Source organism: Nerophis ophidion, linkage group LG19 (assembly GCF_033978795.1).
Source record: "Nerophis ophidion isolate RoL-2023_Sa linkage group LG19, RoL_Noph_v1.0, whole genome shotgun sequence".
In the NCBI taxonomy this organism is placed as follows: Eukaryota; Metazoa; Chordata; class Actinopteri; order Syngnathiformes; family Syngnathidae; genus Nerophis; species Nerophis ophidion.
The window spans coordinates 39,682,690-39,694,712 of record NC_084629.1 but is presented as its reverse complement, the minus strand read 5'-3'; the positions used below and the strand labels follow the sequence as shown (position 1 = coordinate 39,694,712).

General features: G+C 46.5%; 1 protein-coding gene across 1 annotated transcript in view; it reads left to right on the top strand.

Annotated features, from left to right (window-relative positions):
- LOC133538371 (titin-like) overlaps nt 1-12,023 on the top strand; it is a 263,574-nt gene that overhangs the window by 35,608 nt on the left and 215,943 nt on the right. The window contains exons 8-28 of the mRNA XM_061879957.1: nt 1,030-1,227; nt 1,573-1,635; nt 1,707-1,965; nt 2,173-2,227; nt 2,320-2,523; nt 2,629-2,771; nt 2,858-3,000; nt 3,108-3,335; nt 3,406-3,647; nt 3,897-4,117; nt 4,207-4,371; nt 4,445-4,613; nt 4,697-6,393; nt 6,608-6,889; nt 7,231-7,497; nt 7,919-8,191; nt 8,297-8,560; nt 8,735-8,995; nt 9,056-9,316; nt 11,354-11,617; nt 11,706-11,966. Of these exons, the coding sequence (XP_061735941.1) occupies nt 1,030-1,227; nt 1,573-1,635; nt 1,707-1,965; nt 2,173-2,227; nt 2,320-2,523; nt 2,629-2,771; nt 2,858-3,000; nt 3,108-3,335; nt 3,406-3,647; nt 3,897-4,117; nt 4,207-4,371; nt 4,445-4,613; nt 4,697-6,393; nt 6,608-6,889; nt 7,231-7,497; nt 7,919-8,191; nt 8,297-8,560; nt 8,735-8,995; nt 9,056-9,316; nt 11,354-11,617; nt 11,706-11,966 (5,920 nt within the window). The remainder of the gene's footprint in view (nt 1-1,029; nt 1,228-1,572; nt 1,636-1,706; nt 1,966-2,172; nt 2,228-2,319; nt 2,524-2,628; nt 2,772-2,857; nt 3,001-3,107; nt 3,336-3,405; nt 3,648-3,896; nt 4,118-4,206; nt 4,372-4,444; nt 4,614-4,696; nt 6,394-6,607; nt 6,890-7,230; nt 7,498-7,918; nt 8,192-8,296; nt 8,561-8,734; nt 8,996-9,055; nt 9,317-11,353; nt 11,618-11,705; nt 11,967-12,023) is intronic.

Here is a 12,023-nt window from a genome sequence, read left to right as displayed (position 1 = left end):
AACATAATATTGTGAAAGTCCAGTCCATAGTCGATCTAACACAATAGTGAGAGTCCAGTCCATAGTGGGGCCAGCAGGAGATCATCCCAAGCGGAAACGGAGCAGCAGCTCAGAGATGCCCCCCAACCGATGCACAGGCGAGCGGTCCACCCCGGGTCCCGACTCTGGACAGCCAGCACTTCATCCATGGCCACCGGACCTGTGCCCGCCCCTCCACATGGGAGAGGGGGGCAGGGGAGAAAAGAAAAGAAACGGCAGATCAACTGGTCTAAAAAGGAGGTCTATTTAAAGGCTAGAGTATACAGATGAGTTTTAAGGTGAGACTTAAATGCTTCTACTGAGGTAGCATCTCTAACTGTTAATGCTAGAACATTCCAGAGTACTGGAGCCCCAATAGAAAACGCTCTATAGCCCACAGACCTTTTTTGGGCTCTGGGAATCACTAATAAGCCGGAGTTCTTTGAAGGCAGATTGCTTTGCCGGGACATATGGTACAATACAATCGGCAAGATAGGATGGAGCTAGACCGTGTAGTATTTTATACCTAAGTAGTAAAACCTTAAAGTCACATCTTAACTGCACAGGAAGCCAGTGCAGGTGAGCCAGTATAGGCGTAATATGATCAAACTCTCAGCTAAAATCGGGTGGAAGGCGGCATTCACCCTGGACAAGTCACCACTTCATCGCAGGGCCTTTCCGTTCTTGCTTTATTTACTTATACATCCTCTCTTCATCCTCTTATTAGTCCTCACCGCAACTCAACTTCCCCGTGTGGATGTTTTGTTCACAACGCTTTGGTGATGCTGGTGTGTTAGTTAAGCGTTTGGGTGTTGACAGAAGCAGGCAGGTGTGAGTGAACTAGACCAAAGTAATCTGAAAGTCTGGGTCCAATTGGGACTGTGACACAACCGTCAAAGTTTGCTGTGATTCATCAATGTTTCCATGAATTCACGGCTTGAGTTTTCGTTTATTCAACAAGTGACTTCTTCGGTCCTGAGATTCTGAGCTGTGCTGCTGGTTTGTCCCCAGGCTGGGGGAGAGAAAAGGTCTGGGGCTGTGGCCACGGTGCTCTCTGCCGTAGATCTGGCTCGTGTTCGTCAACCTGTGCATGAAGAGGGCGGGCCAGGGCAGGGAAGCGACTGGGCTTTCGAAGAAAAGTGGACGTCACAGGCCGAAACTGGCTGGACAACAACTCAGGAAGTTCTTCTTGACAACACAGTTGCTCAGGTCAGACTACCCTTCCGCCACAAAGACCTTTCCAAGATTTCTTGGTCCAGATCAGGTTCTCGTACCTTGGTCAATAAAGGGTCGTTCTTGGTAATCACCTGCAGTTTCTTGGTGTTGTCAGTAGTCGGGTTGTGGTAATCAAGGAAAGTTTTACTATATGATTGGGTTCTTTGAAGGAACTAAATTTCATATCTTTCCCCTTGTCCACCGTTTGAACCCTTCCCCACCCTACGACCGGATATTTACGTAATCTTTCATCTAAAATAGTTGGGTGTGTTAGCTGTTGCTTTCACATGAAATCGGACCGTTTGATGTAGTTGCACTCTAAAAAATATGTCTGTTTAGGTGGTGGAAGAAGCTGCTGCAACTCCTGCCAACGACGGCGTAGTTCCACCTACTTTTGTTTTTGTGAGTAACACAGCTGTGTACCAACGTCAATCAATGAATGCAGACTGATCAAAAGGTTATTCGGGTTACAGGATTTGAAGGACACAAATGTGATCGAAGGCGAGGCAGTGACCCTGGAGTGCCAGATCTATGGTCAGCCCGTTCCTGTCATCTCCTGGTTCAGAGAAGACTACAAGATCGAAAGCTCCATCGATTTCCAGATCACCTATGAGAATGGATTCGCCCGCTTGACCATTCGTGAGGCATTTGCCGAAGACAGCGGGCGCTTCACCTGCACCGCCACTAATGAGGCTGGAACCAGCAGCTCTTCCTGCTACCTTCTTGTCCAGGGTCAGTAGAGCCAAAGCCTAGTTATGTCCAGTTGACTTTGAACTGAGTGTGAACCATGACCTTTCCTTTGACAGTGACAACAAAAACTTTCAGGGATCCAGTTTTGCTTGCTAGGCTTCAACATGTATTTTGACTTTAGTAAAACCGTATAATGTGGTGTGTGCAGGCATGATGCATTGTAGGTCTCACACAGTCTTTGAATTTTAGTGTCTGAGGACATCGAAGGCCGAGAGGAGGTTGCCGAGGAACTTGAAGAGAAACTGTGAGTTGATCATCAGGACGTGTCTCTATATTTTCATGAGTTACAGCTGAGGAGGCTCCAGCCTGCTGACCTGAAATAAAATCCTTTTGCAGAGTAACTGAAGAAGAGATCATGTCCCGCGTGAGCGCAGTTGAGTCAGAGTCCTCCACAGTTTCCGCCCCTTTCTTTGTTAGGACTCCCAGCTCACAGAAGCTGGTAGAGGGCGAAAGTGTAATCTTTGAATGCCAAATCGGGGGAAACCCCCAACCACACATTATGTGGAAGAAGAATGGCATTCCACTCACGACCGGATACAGGTATGTCATGCCTTTACCTAGTACAAGGTGAGGTAGCCGTGACGGCATTGAGAGTAACATTTGGGGCATTGACCAGTCTCTGAACTGTACTCTGTCATCCATCAGATACAAAGCTGCCTACAAGAAGGAGACCGGACAGTGTTTTCTAGAGATCTCTATGGCTTTTTCTGATGATGCCGGAGAATACTCAGTCTTTGCCAGAAACCAGCTGGGAGAGGTGTCTGCCACCACCAGCCTGCTGGAAGAAGGTAACTTGAACAATCTAGAACATGTCATACATCAAGCCAAATTGATAAAGATTGTAATTGATGGACCTGTAAATTCTCTTATTTAGATGACTATGAAGCCTATGTGAAGAAACAGGAGGCGATGTTCAAGACGGACGTGGAAGTAACAGTGGAGGAGCCCAGAGTTGGAGACGTTCCTCCCACCATGATGACATCTGATAAGATGACCACCACTTTTATCTCTGGACAGGTAGCAACGTCCCTTTCTCAGTTGTGAGGATTGAAGCAGTCGAAGTCGTGGTTGAGAGAGTCCCAGTGATGTCTGTCAGTCTAAAATATTTCACGGCTCATTTTCAGGATTTTCACATCTCTATCATGGAGCAGCGTCTTATCCAGGAGATCGAGCGCCACATCCAGAGAATTAGCTACAAAGAACTGGTTACAGAAGATGGAGAAGCGATGGTGACAGCCACAGACGAGGAAGCAATGCATCCTACCTTTGACACGGCAGTTAAAAATTACCGAATCATGGAAGGAATGGGTGTCACTTTCCATTGCAAAATGGCTGGAATGCCACTACCAAAGGTTGTTTTTTTTCTCCTTTAATAAACTCTCAGACCGTATGTGATGACTAACAAAAGGTTTTTTTAAATAGATCGCTTGGTACAAAGATGGTCAGCGTATCCATCCTGGTGGACGATACCAGGTAGAAGTTCTTCAGGACGGACGGTCCAGCCTGCGTCTGCCAGTGGTTCTACCAGAGGACGAGGGTGTGTACACCGCCTGCGGTGCCAATATGAAGGGAAATGCGGTCAGCTCCGGGAAGCTGTACGTGGAGCCCTCAGGAACAGTGTCACCTCAGAGATACACGCCACAGCCAGCCATGCAGAGGATCCGGTACGTTAGATGCTTTTTCATAAGTCTAATGACATGGACATATCACATTTTTAGAGGCATGAGAACTTTTTTCTTTGATAGGTGCAATAGTTTTTTGTGTAAGAAAAGTTTCTTACCTGCTGAGAGTTTTGTCAGCCTTTGTCAGAGGTGTTGTAGCTTCCTGGTGTGATATGTCTAAGAACAGCTTTGATTGATCTTATGATTGCCAGCCAATCCTTTCAAAATATGTTTTTGGTAATTCTGTTTTAGGTCCACATCTCCACGCTCTCTGAGCCGTTCACCGAGCCATTCTCCCGGACGCTCTCCTGCCCGACGGCTTGACGACACGAACGAGGCTCAACTGGAGAGGCTCTACAAGCCCGTCTTTGTTGTCAAGCCAGTCTCAAATAAATGCTCCGAGGGGCAAACTGCCAGATTTGACCTGAAGGTCGTAGGCAGACCTATGCCTGAAACATACTGGTTCCATAATGGTAAGGGGGCAAATACAGATTGTTAGTAAAATAAAGACATTGCACTTTATGAGAAATTACTTGGTATGATCTCTTCTTTAATTCCCCAGGACAACAAGTTCTCAGTGACTACACTCACAAGATTGTGATTAAAGAAGACGGTACTCAGTCTTTGATCATCGTCCCAACCATGCCACAGGACTCCGGCGAGTGGACGGTAGTGGCTCAGAACAGAGCTGGACGCTCATCAATTTCGATCACTCTCACCGTTGATGGTAAAGTTGGTGGCTGACATGAAGACACCTACCTACTGTTTTTTTGTTGTTGTTTATAATGTTTCTTTTCCAGCAAAAGAAAACCTGGTGCGTCCACAGTTCACGAACAAACTACGGAACATCAGTGTGAAACAGGGCACGCTGGTTGAACTGGCAGTCAAAGCTATTGGGAACCCGTTGCCTGACATTGTTTGGCTTAAAAATAGTGACATCATCACACCTCAAAAGCACCCACACATCAGGTATGTACTTTATTAAAATGTTGGGTTTTACTATACAAAATAACCAACAGTACGTTTAGATGACATAGCAAAATGTGTTTCAGAATTGAAGGAGCCAGAGGAGAAGCAATGTTCCAGATCCCTTCTGCATCAGGTTCAGACAGTGCTTGGTACACAGCTACAGCCATCAACAAAGCTGGCAGGGACACTACCCGCTGCAGAGTTAATGTGGAGATGGACTATGCTGAGCCAGTCCCGGAGAGAAAGCTAATTATTCCTAGAGGAACGTACAAGGCCAAGGAGATCGCCCCTCCAGAGCTGGAGCCTCTTCACCTTCGCTATGGCCAAGAGCAGTGGGAGGAGGGAGACCTGTATGATAAGGAGATGCAACAGAAACCACAATTTAAAAAGAAACTGACCTCCATACGAATGAAGAAGTTTGGCCCCACTCATTTCGATTGCAGACTGACTCCTATCGGGGACCCCTCCATGGTGGTGGAGTGGCTTCATGACAGCAAACCCCTGCAGGCTGCTAACAGGTTGCGCATGGTCAGTGAATTTGGCTATTGTAGTCTTGACTATGAAGTGGCTTATGCGAGAGACAGCGGCATAATCACCTGCAGAGCCACCAACAGGTTCGGAATGGACCAGACCTCGGCCACCTTGATTGTCAAGGACGAAAAGGGTCTGGTCGAGGAAAGCCAACTTCCTGAAGGAAGAAAGGGAGCTCACAGAATCGAAGAAATTGAACGAATGGCTCATGAGGGAGGGCCTGCAGGAGTCACTGCAGATGAGGAGACTGACAAAATGAAACCGGATATTGTCCTATTACCTGAACCTGTCAGGGTCCTTGAGGGTGACACAGCCAGATTTCGCTGCAGAGTGACCGGTTATCCTACACCCAAAGTTAATTGGTACCTCAATGGACAACTCATCCGCAAGAGCAAGCGATACCGACTTCGTTATGATGGCATCTACTACCTGGAGATTGTTGACATCAAAACCTATGACTCAGGTGAAGTCAGGGTTGTTGGGGACAATAACTTGGGCTCGGCTGAACACACTGTTAAGATGGAGGTTCAGCAGAAAGAGGACTTCAGGATGCATCTTCGCAAGGTTCCTGAGGCCAAAGCACCTGAGATTGTACCCGAAACTGGAAAAACTCCATTTGAAGTGGTAAAGGTGGATAGATCCCCGGAAGAGAGTCAGTCCAAAGAGGTGATCACACTCAAGAAAGCCCAAAGGATTGTCCATGAAAAATCCACTGAGGAGTCTGAAGAGTTGAGAGGCAAATTCAAGCGCAGGACAGAGGAGGGCTACTATGAGTCTATTACCGCAGTGGAACTCAAGTCCCGAAAGAGGGATGAGTCCTATGAGGATCTTCTAAGGAAGACAAAAGAAGAGCTCCTTCATCATGCTAAGGAAAGGGAGGAGGCAGAGAAGAAAAAAGAAGAAGAGCGACGTAAAGAAACCGCCAAAACAGTCAAACCGGAGAGGGTAAAACTGTCAGCTAGTATGGAAGCTCCCAAAATCTTGGAACGTATCTCAAGTCAGACGGTGGCACAAGGGGATGAAGTTCATTTCAGAGTCCGAGTCGTTGGCCGACCAGAACCCGAGTGCCAATGGTATAAGAATGGTGTTCAAATGGAAAAGACTGAGCGGGTCTATTGGTTCTGGCCTGAAGACCACATTTGTGAGTTGGTAATCAGAGATGTCGTAGCTGAGGATTCCTCTAGTATTATGGTCAAAGCCATCAACTCTGCTGGAGAGACCTCAAGTCATGCTTTCCTTTTGGTGCAAGGTAAGGCAATCTTTGAGCTTCTTTGAGACACGTGTATGTGATCCTAGCAGCCGGGGTCTTTAGCGTTAGTTGGCACCAGAAATAGAAATGATTAGTCGTCAGATTTAAGTACAATGGTCAAATGTAGATATTGTTTGTGTGTGTATACATGTTGAGTGAAGACTTTTTGCTCAAGTTACTCCTCTTGTCGGCCACTTTGTTTTGAATGTTGCAGCAAAGCAAGTCATCACCTTCACACAAAAGCTGGAAGACATTAGCGCCAAGGAGAAGGACACCATGGCCACCTTTGAGTGTGAAACCAACGAACCTTTTGTCAAAGTCAAATGGTTAAAAAACAACTCGGACATCTTCTCCGGCGACAAGTACAGGATGCACTCGGACAGGAAAGTCCACTTCCTGTCTGTGCTGATGCTTGCAATGAAGGACGAAGCTGAATATACCTGCGTTGTTGTAGACGACAACCAGGTCAGGACAAGTGCCAAACTAATCGTTGAAGGTGGGTACAATCAAGCATGAATGTTATTTATGAATATATAGAACGGGACTTACCGTATTTCCTTGAACTGCCGCCGGGGCGCTAATTGGAAGAGTGGCCGTCCCAGCAACCTGAGGGTTCCTGGTTCCATCCCTAGCTTCTACCAACCCAGTCACGTCGGTTGTATCTTTAAGCAAGACATTTCACCCTTGCTCCTGATGGGTCGTGGTTAGCGCCTTGCATGGCAGCTCCCTCCATCAGTGTGTGAATGTGGAAATAGTGTGAAAGCGCTTTGAGTACCTTGAAGATAGAAAAGCGCTATACAAGTATAATCCATTTACAATTTATCTGGGAACAAACAGGAGCCCCACTGGAGATCCTGAAACCCCTGGAGGGCGCCGAGGTGCCAGAGACCTACTCTGGGGAGTTTGAGGTCGAGTTGTCCCGTGAGGATGTTGAGGGCATGTGGTTCTTTGGAGACAAGCAACTTTCTCCTAGCCGGAAGCATGTCATCTCCTCACGACGCGGACGACATAGCCTGTCCATTAAGGACGTCAGGAAGGAAGACCAGGGCCAGTACTCCTTCAGAGTGGGTGAAATGGAGACAACTGCTTACCTCAAGATGAAATGTGAGTCGAGGAAATTGTTGTTTTTGCAGATGAACTTTTCTTCAAATGGTTTTATCCAGAGCATATAGCTCCAATATATTTTGGGTCTGGTTCTAAACATTTAGCAGTCACCTACAAGAAGAGGGTGTCCAAAGTTAGACATACAGATTTTTATTGGCCTTTGTTTATTGGGGGAAAAATCCTTCTTAAGTGTTAGATATTACACTAATTTGCTTTATCCCTGAGTTCTGCCTTGCTAATTAGCTCAACTTGACCAACAATGGATTGATTTAGAATCTTTAAAGTACACGATGTATCAAGGTGGTCCCTGCACACCTTTGTCCTTTCTGGTTGCCGCCCTCAGTGGAAAAGGTTTCTGACCTAGAGCAAGAAAGATTATTTGATTTTTGGAGCATCACTCAGAACCTGTTTCCCGTTTCAGTCCGCCCAGTGACCTTAATGCAGCCTCTAGCTGATCTGACCCTCTGTGAGGGTGACATTGCTCAGATGGAGGTCAAGTTCTCTCAGGAGAACGTTGAAGGAACTTGGATGAAGGATGGAAAAGGGATAACTGTGTCGGACCGGGTACACATTGTTATCGACAAACAGATCCACAAACTCCTGATCGAGGACACCAGGAAGGACGACTCTGGCATCTATTCATTTGTGGTCCCTGATCAGGAGATCACCACTACTGCAAAGCTGACTATTCGAAGTAAGACGGTGCTGTAGTAAAGTAACGTCAAATTCGAACATGGAGCTCATTATCTAATTGCTTCTTGTGCTTGGACAAATCAACACGTTTTGTCTCGCATTTTAGCTATCGCCATCCTGACCCCGTTGAGGGACACGAGCGCGGTTGAAGGCACCAAGACCGTTCTGGAGGCCAAGATATCTGTTCAAGACATCAGCTCAGTCAAGTGGTACCACAACGACAAACTGATGACCTCAAACGACCGAATCCAGATGGTGGTAAAGGGAGCCAAGCAGCGTCTGGTCTTCACCAGGACCTTTGCCTCAGATGAAGGACAGTATAAACTCGTGGTTGGCAGAGCCAACACCAGCTGCACATTGTCTGTGCAGAGTAAGTTGTACACGTTCTTTAGTATAACTGCTTTCATGCTTCCCATTAGTTTTTCTGTGAAGAAAAAAATCCCGAGCCTCAAATCTGATCTCCCGTGGGATGATACTGCATGACCTACTGGAATTATCTGCTGATACGAGTGGTTCAAATCTGTCAACTCTTTCGTCTCTACAGCCGTCCAACTCGTGGTTCCAATGGCGGACAAGGAGTGCGCCGAGTCAGAAAACGTCATTTTTGAAGTGGAAGTTTCCCACCCGGGCATCGATGCCTTCTGGACTTTTAAGAGGCAGCCGCTCAAAGCCGGAAGCAAATACAAGATGGAATCTAAGAACAAGAGGCACAGTCTGACAGTTTTAAATGCCATGAAGGATGAGGAGGGCGAATACATGTTTGCTGCTGGTGAAAAAACATGCAGCGCTTCACTCACCGTCTCAGGTATGCAGGACTAGACTGAAGTTCAGGTAGTGGAACTGACGGTAACCCCCCTGTCCTAAGGTGGCGCGATCAAAAAGCCGCTGCAGGACCTGGTGGTTGCGGACTCGCAGACCTCTGAGCTGGTGTGTGAGGTCGCCAACCCGTCCGTGGAAGGCAAATGGCTGAAAGATGGCCAGCCCGTGGACTTCAATGACAATGTGCTGAACGAGGTGAACGGCACCGTCAGGCGCCTCGTCATACTCATCACTAAAGCCGCCGACATCGGAGAGTACACCTACCAGATTGCCAGCTCCAAGACCTCGGCCAATCTGAAAGTTGAAGGTAAGTCCAGGTTAACGTGGCTTTTTAAGGGAATTACCGACTCTGGAAAGGATGTTTGTCTTCCTGCAAATGTTATTTGAGCCACTCATTGAAAGAACGCCCATTTATGATGGAGAACTTAATCAGTGAGGCAGCGGAAGAAAGGAAAAACGTCTCGTTCAGCTCTGCTGGTCAGAGCCAGCGTGGGATGGTGCATCGAATTGGCCAACCAACAATCCCAACCAGCAGTTTAATACAATGGTTCCCAAACTTAATACAATGGTTCCCAAACTTTTGCAGGCTGGCGCCCCCTTGGCTCCCCAGTGAATTCCTAGCCCCCCCCCCCCCGCCAGCCCTCCCCCCCAGACACATATGGAAACAAACACCTCTTCCTCTTGCTGCAATTTGAAAAGAGAAAGGTTAAACACAAATGTGTATTTCACAAATAAAACCCAATTTAGTAAACCAATTTATTTTTTAGGAGTTTTAACTGTTTCATCAACATTGAATGGTAAATAAACATTCCACCAGTAACCTTCATTGTCTCACACTTAATATTATTGGGATGGATGTGCTTGGTGCAGGGACATAAGCTTCTCAACAACAGGCTGAAACTCACTAAGAAGAAGTCGTAGATCCCCGCGGTCAGTAATTTTCAGTCGGTTTCTTTGCTTGGAAAGAAGCAAGGCGACTGCACTGAAGCCCCGTTCTACTAAATATGATGTTGGGAAGGCAATAAGGTACATCTTGACCCTGTTCCTCAGCACTTGACAGCAGTCAGAGATTTTTTTTTGTAACCAAAAATCTTGATATGACTTTTTGAACTTTGGCCTTAGCTCAATGTCATTTTGAATTGAAATCAGTTCTTCCTCTGCCACTCCAGTTTCTTCACCGTCGAAATTTAGGAATGGATTGATCACCCAGTCTGGTATTTCAAGCAATAAAATGTCCTCAAATCTCTCAGACATGTCTCTGTGCAGTTCATCCAGGTGTGTACAATACACTTGAAGGTCATCGTCTGGTATGCCTTTTTCCTTATCCAATTCAGAGAGGCTTGGGAACTGGTAGAGTGCATGGCGAGCTATATTTCGTTTGAATAACTGTAACTTGGCGTGTGGTAACCGGACCCTGATGCGTCGTCCACTGACTCGTCCCGCTGCACGTGTTGTGTACAAATCGTCAAACAAACGTTCGAACTTCTGACTTCGACTTCGGACTGCCGCCCCCCTACCGCCCCCTTCTTCCTCACCGCCCCCCCAGATCTTTCCACCGGGCGGTACCGCCCACTTTGGGAACCACTGGTTTAATACAACAAAACGAGGCTTTGCAGTTGAATGCCATCATTAGTAAAGCGAGAAACCCAACTAACTCTTCATTATCTTTCCACCGCCCACTTTGGGAACCACTGGTTTAATACAACAAAACGAGGCTTGGCAGTTGAATGCCATCATTAGTAAAGCGAGAAACCCAACTAACTCTTCATTATTGGGGCGGTATAGCTCGGTTGGCAGAGCGGCTGTGTCAGCAACTTAAGGGTTGCAGGTATATATAAACGTATATATATGCCATATATGTATATATATATATATATATATATATATATATATATATATACATATATATATATGTGTGTGTGTGTGTGGGTGGGTGTGTCTATAAAAAGCAGATTTTACATTTCTATTTAAAACATGTAGAACATGTCCTTGGACATGCTTGTAATAATTCATGTTGTATTTAGTTAATTTCTACAGAAGACTATTCATTTTAGTATTTTTAATTCATATTTATTTTCAAAACTATTTTTTTTTTTTCCTGGGGATCTCTTGGAACCCCGTCAAACATGGCTGAAGCCAATCGACCAGCTTTCCGAATGATAATTGAGACAGAAACAAACGATTAAGCAGAATCCAAGATCCACCTGTGTTCATGGATAAACTACTCCAAGTTAGGCCGTAGGTGTAGGTCCGTGGTTCTGAAGACGGTCAGGCCACCAGAGAAGGTCCACTACTGTTCAAACCGCCAATCAGTCGATTATAACTCCCATGTTTTCTTCCCCAGCTGTGAAGGTGAAGAAAACAATGAAGAACGTGAACGTGGTGGAGACACAAGACGCTGTGTTCAGTTTGGAGCTGACTCACGAGAACGTGAAGGGAGCACAGTGGATCAAGAATGGAGTTGAGATCAAGAAAAGTGACAAACACGAACTGACTGTCCGCGGCACCATGCACACCTTGAGGATAAGGAACTGCAGCACACACGACGAATCCGTCTATTCTTTCAAGTTGGGGAAACTGTCGGCCAATGCCCGCTTGAATGTAGAAAGTGAGCACTTTTTCTTTGAAAACAAATCTGCCAAAGTCTGAAGGAAGCAACGGCCGCCGATTGAATCACGTCCACTTGTTCCTTACAGCCATCAAGATCCTGAAGAAACCCAAGGATCTGACGACACTACTGGGAGCCACGGCCGTGTTCGAATTGGGAGTCTCGGAGGAAAACATTCCTGTAAAGTGGACGTTCAACAACAAAGAGCTGAAGGCCAACGAGCACTACAGGATGACCTCGGAGAAGAAGACGCACAAACTGCTAGTGCAGGATGTGAACGCCACCAAGGAGGGAGAGTACACGGCCCTCGTGGGTCATCTACGCTGCAGTGCTCGCCTCACCGTAGAATGTAAGCCTGCTCACACATTTTTCAGTCAATGTGACCAAACACGAAAAACGGCCAACA